The sequence below is a fragment of the Anarrhichthys ocellatus genome, unplaced genomic scaffold (assembly GCF_004355925.1).
Source record: "Anarrhichthys ocellatus isolate YVR2014 unplaced genomic scaffold, GSC_Weel_1.0 scaffold9, whole genome shotgun sequence".
Classification (NCBI taxonomy): domain Eukaryota; kingdom Metazoa; phylum Chordata; class Actinopteri; order Perciformes; family Anarhichadidae; genus Anarrhichthys; species Anarrhichthys ocellatus.
This window is the reverse complement of record NW_022280039.1, coordinates 1,802,162-1,808,927: the sequence shown is the minus strand read 5'-3', so window position 1 is coordinate 1,808,927 and position 6,766 is coordinate 1,802,162. Positions and strand designations below refer to the sequence as shown.

Genomic DNA, 6,766 nt, shown 5'->3' with positions numbered 1-6,766 from the left:
ACACACACACACACACACACACACACACACACACACACACACACACAGTACGATCCAGACTCTTTCAAGTATAGCTCATGTACATACACACTCATACCAGAGGGCAAACAAGGGTTTTCAATAGTATTTTTTATTCTGTTTGCATGCATGACGGTTGCTATTCCTTGTTCACACATACATACGGTACATAGTTTAGTTGGCTTTTGTTGGATGGATTTGTACAAAAATATTAATTGTATTAGACTGTATTATCAATGTAATCTCTGACTGTGTGTGTGTGTTCTGTGTCTTTCTTCTCTCTCCAGATCATCACTCAGTATGTTTATGAGCTGTTGGAGAAAAAGTGCAACACGACTAAAGCAATCCTGCCAGTAAGTACCCTGAGTGAAAAGAGGCATTTTCCTCTTTGAATTATGCCCTTGAAGATTAAAGGGAGTATTAAATATGAAAATTGGCGTAAATGCTTCGGCTTCAGAGTGTGATTATGATATTGAGTGTCCTGTTAAAAAAAATACAAATAAAGAAAAGGGGATTGTGAGGAGTCAGCTCTCCCCATTCTCTATCAGTCTTTGTCTTTCTCTTTCTATCTCACTCACTTTCTCTCTTACTCCCTCTCTTTCTGTTACCCCCTCCTCTGCCCACATCCTTTGTGCAAAAGTGTCTCCTCAACAAATTAACTGTATTGTGACGTGTCATTTCAAAGGCGCAGAGGCGCAGCATGCTGATGCTTAATCTGTTTTGCATTCATTCGCGCTGAAGGGGACTTTCTACTCTGCCATCACAGAGTTATTCTCTGCCCAGCTCATCCGGGCTCAGAGCACACACTTGATCCCTTTTTATTTGTTGTTGGAAGCACGTTTGTCTCTTTCTGCCCCCCTCTACCCCTCCATCCCTGCTCCTTCTCTGTTTATAAAAGTTGTGATCATTTTTCAGGCTGCGTTTATAGGGGTGTTAGGCTGCGCTGGTGTTTAAAAGCACAGCAGAGTTAGCTCCACCGCTAACAGTGTCCATAAATCACCTAGCCAGGGACTCAGCGCCTTTCATTAGCCTCCATACACTTTTACTGGTTTATCTGCTTGGCCTATTTATCTCATTATTCCTCTGGAAAATTGCTCTGTTCTGCTTTTCTGCTGCCCACCCGCCTGCGTGTATATGGCATGTGTGTGTGTGTGTGTGCGTGTATTTGTGTATTAGTGGTGGGTCTGTCCACCTGCGTGGCATTGAACTTGTGACCACAGATTTTAAGAAGATTAACCACAGCCAAGTATAGGGAGAGGGAATGAGGGAGCACAAGAGAAAAAAGGGTAAGATTTTCTCCCCCACTCGGCTCTCTTTGTCTGCTTGGATTAAGTTCTTGCAGCTGCCACCCATGGCTTTTATGGACAGTGTTTGTCTCCTTAGAGATTCTTCCAGGCATACTTGGGAGGGAGTATGAGATGTGGACGGAGCGCATGCACGCACACAAACACTCACCAACTCACTTAGCCTCTCTTTTTTGTCTGCATTCCTTTCTGCCTGAGTTTTAATCACATAAAGACTGAATTTTAATCATGATTATTGACGATTAGTGTGCTTATGCATATGAGCTTTTACAATTAAAAAGGCTACAGAGGAGAAGGTCATTTCTCATTAAACTCGTGTTACATAAGACAATTTCCAGCATTCCACTTCATAATCATTATCAGAAGATTCTTTGAAGCAGCAGAAATCACAATTTGTTCACCATTAGCTGCCGTTGCATGGAAACGGCAAAGGTTCATTTTTGAGTTAAATGTCCCCAAAGTCTATAATGTCATAATCAAAACCTTTTGAGAAGAACAAATGAACATCAGAAAAACAACAGAAAAAGAATACATATTTCTGTTGTCCGTTAGTGACACGATAACCTGTGCTTTCCTGAACCTTTAGGTGGATGCTACAGAAGATGAAGCCACCAGTTTTATCTACCTGAGCCCAGATGCCTTATCCAACCCTTCTAAGCTGCTGGTGCTGATCCAGGGCAGTGGTGTGGTGCGAGCCGGTCAGTGGGCCCGTAGACTCATCATCAACCAGGACCTGGACTCAGGGACACAAATCCCCTTCATCACCAGAGCCATAGAGGTAGGGGGAACAACAAAAGAGGTTCAATCCATTCTGTTGGGTGTTGGAACAGATTTTCTGATCTCTGATCCAAGATGTCTTTTTTCATGTTTCACAAAGAGGGACTGGGTAGGCTTGGTGCACCGAGGACACTGCATGTAACATGTTATCGTGGAGCTAGTTCTCAATACTTTACATTCTCTTCTTTTTCTTCTCGTTCTTTCCTTTGCAACGAGTATACTGTGACACATCTTTGGTACGTTTGGTAGTTTTATGGGTCTCCTGAGTGAACAAGTCATGCGGTGTGTTCATCGTGTGGTCGTTTGTATCACCAACACCACAGCGGTTAGCCTTATGGGATATTGCTTTGGCACAATGTTTATTTGAAATGCAGGCTTGGACATTTTGGGGCTTTGGAAGGAGTTGTGACACAGTCGGAAGCAGAGTGTTGTATTTGGCTGGAGGCCTGAATGTGATTGTGGGTTATTTGCTGTTGCTGTGTGCTTTCATAGCTCAGACTTAGGATGTACTGCATCGACTCAATTCAGTTGAACTTCATTTCGTGTACAATTTACTCAAGTGTTGAGTGGAAAAGGAAACTTTGTCCCGTGGTCGTATGAGAAATGATATGATACTGAGCAATTTCTGAACCACACAGCATCATATAATAACATAGGCAAAAACGTACTCAGAATTGAGGCTTGTATTGATCTTGTTAGTTAAATGAAGCATACTCTTCAACCTGATCATCATTGTACAAGAAAACATTTATGCATTCTCATAATGCGCGACTCCAATGTATTCATGAGTGAATGAGCTGAGAGAGAGGAAGGTAGAATGTAAAATATAGATTGCTTTTTCTTTCCCCACTATATGATCACATCTGTGTGTATACATCTGTGTGTCAGCTAGCAAAGGGTGGCTCTGCCTGTCTTATTATTTTCATCCCCATCTCTGTGCTCATTTGTCAGCCTGGCCACGACTACCTGTGTAATTTCATCGGCCTGCTGTTCAAATTGACTTAAGGGAGATCCTGCTCTCCCTCTCCCCTTGTTCCCTCGTTTCGTCCATCTGAATGCCATAAAGACTTTCACTGCTGTGTAAAGCCCACTCCTGCTGTGTACAACAACGGGGGGGAGGTTTGTGTTGCATGCGTGCGTGCCCATGTGTGTGCTAACGGATGATTTGGCTACCCCGAGTCTTTGAATTACAGTTCCCCGAGCAGGTATTACAGTTGGAGAAGGCAGGGTTGCACTGCAGAAAGCCAAAGTGACAGCTTAGATATAGAGAACACGGTGTGTGTAGTGCGAGTGCAGCTCATTCATCACGGTAAACAAGAAATCGTGTTCTTACACTCTGACAAATCATCATCCAGGCATTTACCACACACGGGCCTTGTACTCTGTGTGTGCACTGGAAAGACGGGCACACACGTTTACAGTCAATTCATGCTGTCCGCATGAACTATTACTGGCATGTTTGTGTTTTTTTTATGCCCTACCATGAAATTTGTGTGGATGTAATTTTTTTTATTTCAATGTTCAAGAGTTACAGCTGCGATACAATCTGAAGAAAGAAGGTGAATTATTGATTGAACTTTTAAATTGTTACCTTAATTTACAGGAACGTAGCACCCACAGAATGAAACATGTTTGATCTAAAAATCCCAAATGAATGACAGCTCAGAGGAATGACAGGTCTGTGGCACAGCAAATACAGACAATTAGACATTATTTTGGATTTACAAATTTAGCTAAGTACAGTGTTGGGTCAAATGTTGGCATTTTGAGCATATGTTTTTGTCATGTTTAGATGAGGCTCCATTTTCCACGAATGTTTCGTGTCAATAATCGGTTGCCTCGAGTGTGGCTCATGTGAAGTTACTCATGAGAAGTTGATTGGAAATTCAAAGCGTGCAGCAACGGGTCAACCGGAGTGCATTCTGCAAATATGGGGGGAGCTTGTGGCTTTGCAAAACACATGAGCAAGCACACACATGCATAGATAAAACACATTTGACTCACTACTAATGTAGTGTGTGTGTGTGTGTGTGTGTGTGTGTGTGTGTGTGTGTGTGTGTGTGTGTGTGTGTGTCTGCATGCATTGCAATTCTATGGTGTGTATTGGCTTGCACATACTTGTGTCAAAGCACCTGAAAGCATCTGAAATTCTTAGCCATATTCCTCGGACCTTCGAGTCAGCCTTTCCTCTCTTCCGATGGGAAAAATAGCTGATTGCGCTATAGTTAATCAGGTCCTTTACACAACATACATGCGCACGCACGCACACACACGCACACACACGCACACACACACACACACACACACACATAATCACAACGTGAATCTCGGGGCAGCCTGTGTCTTACACACCATTTACGCCCCATCGCCTCACTCTGCCTCCCATATCCACCACGCTCCTGTCAAAAGATATCACAATCTTTGTCATGCTGCTCTATGATGATGACACATTAATAAGCTGGCAAAATGTATATGTTAAACATGAGTTTAAAATATCTACGCAGAGACACGTGCACACCGAGAAAACATACAGACACACATGCATCACATCGGGCAGAGGGTATGCTTGTGGCATTTGCCACAGTGTAAAGTGCCGCCGGGTTAAGGGGAACGTTGTCTTGCATGTTGTCTTTGTGTGCATGTGTGTGTGCATTGGAAGGGGTTCTATTCCCGTATCCTAGAGTTAAAATGACAGGTGAGAGGAGGATGCTCCATCATCAACCATTGAGTGGGGGAAAGAGGTGGAAAAGAGGAATATGAGATGGAGGATGGGGGGGGGGGGTGCAGAGACAGAGACGCGGGTTATGATTGGTGGACAGAAGTGGAAAGAAGAAGAGGGGTACAGTGAGGATTGAAGCCGGAAGAGAGAAATGAGGAGGACGAGGGAGTGACTGCAAATGGGGTGGGACTGGCAGAGGAGGGAGGGAGGGAGGGAGAGAGAGAGAGAGCAGAAGGCAGGCATCTGACAGCTCCACTACTGGGAGAGGGCCTCTTAATGACAGCTTATTCCTTCATGATTTCAATTCCTGACAGTCGACAGGTCTGCTTGTTGCATCATGGCAGCTGTATCATTACCTTCTGGCCCTGTCACTGCTCTGCATCCTGAGACTGAGATGGTGGAGGGTGGGCGCTGTGGAGTTTGCAGGGGATGGGGGGATGGGACATAGAGAAAGAGAGAGAGTGAGGTTACAGTCAGTGTAATTGAGGGAGGAGGGGATATTGAAAGGTGGGATGATTAGTTATAGTAGCTGTAGGAGTTAAGAGTAGGACTTTCAACTTGTGTAAGTTTGTGTCCAAATTTAAAGAAAACTTACAAATTCTGTTGTGAGGCCTCACCTCTCCTTTATCCATTATCTGTTCATGACACAACATAGTTGAGAAGCAGGAAGCCATAATTGTTCCAGTACCTTTGTCCTTTTACTTTGAATCACTTCTTAACCAGCAGTCGCCATCTTTCGGTTTTGCAGATGTTAGCTATTGGCTACTGTGTGTTTAGAAAAACTTCCAAGTAGTTTGTTTTCGTCTGGGGTAAAAATCTCAATATGTTTCTCGATGAACAAGTCATCTTTGTCAGCTATAAGATTTCTGTAGAAGTTCAGTTGGTGGTGCTGTTTTTTTTTCAGATGGTCAGAAGTCTTAATTTAGTTTTCATTGTTTCTTATTTAATCTCTGTTTCTGTGCATTCAATAATATTTCAAATATGAATGAATTCATCCACAATCTCAACCTTGACAACTCTCCGAAGTGTTAACTGCATATATGTATACACACAACCACACACAAACCACAACTATAAACTGTCTGCGAGAACTACTTAATTCAATTTAGAAGTTGCTAATACAAAAACGGATCTATAATCCCTGGAATGCCCCCTCCTTCTTACCCCCCTTCTCTTAAGTTCTCTCTCTCTCTCTCTCTCTCTCTCTCTCTCTCTCTCTCTCTCTCTCTCTCTCTCTCTCTCTCTCTCTCGATAGTGAGTCAGGCTCGACACTGGAGACCCACTGGAAAGGAAGAGGGGGTGTGGTGTTTTCAAAAGTGTGTCAAAAGCCTAGGGGTTTGTATCTGCCCAGAATTTCAATGGGAGGCTGAAAGGGGGCAGCAAAGCAGACAAACTTAAACGCAGAAATCCTCTCTTAATTTCTAACATGCTGCCCACCCTTTTCTTTTTTTTTTTTTAAAACTTGATGATGTCCTCTTCAACATCAGCTGCACACTCTGGCATCTGCCTGTGTTGTGTCACGGGCCTGCATGCTGTGAGGTTATACAGTATCTCTCTCTCTGTCTCTCCAATCACCATTTTTCCTCCTCCTCCTTTCTCATTAGTTCCTCTAATTCCCCCCCGAGCTGTGAGTTAACCTGTTTGTATGTGTGTGAGTGTGCAGCCCAGCTACAACATTGTACATACATTGCGTGTACAGCCTATCTTGGGGCATCAGGTGGCTACAGAGGCTAGACAAGATATCATTCTTTCCAGCCAGCCAGGTTTAGCCAGAGGACAGTTTCTGTATGTAAGTGTGTGTGTGTGTGTGTGTGTGTGTGTGTGTTTGTGTAGAGGTCAAAAGATGCGCCCTCTTGCCATGGCCTTGTAATAGCAGCCCTGCAAGCAATACACAAACACAAACACACACACACACACACACACACACACACACACACACACACACACA

The 6,766-nt window shown here is 43.6% G+C and overlaps 1 protein-coding gene across 1 annotated transcript in view; it reads left to right on the top strand.

The window, feature by feature from the left end:
• The window catches only part of arb2a (ARB2 cotranscriptional regulator A), a 142,232-nt gene that overhangs the window by 17,195 nt on the left and 118,271 nt on the right, over window positions 1-6,766 (top strand). The window contains exons 5-6 of the mRNA XM_031849059.1: window positions 306-371; window positions 1,909-2,100. Of these exons, the coding sequence (XP_031704919.1) occupies window positions 306-371; window positions 1,909-2,100 (258 nt within the window). The remainder of the gene's footprint in view (window positions 1-305; window positions 372-1,908; window positions 2,101-6,766) is intronic.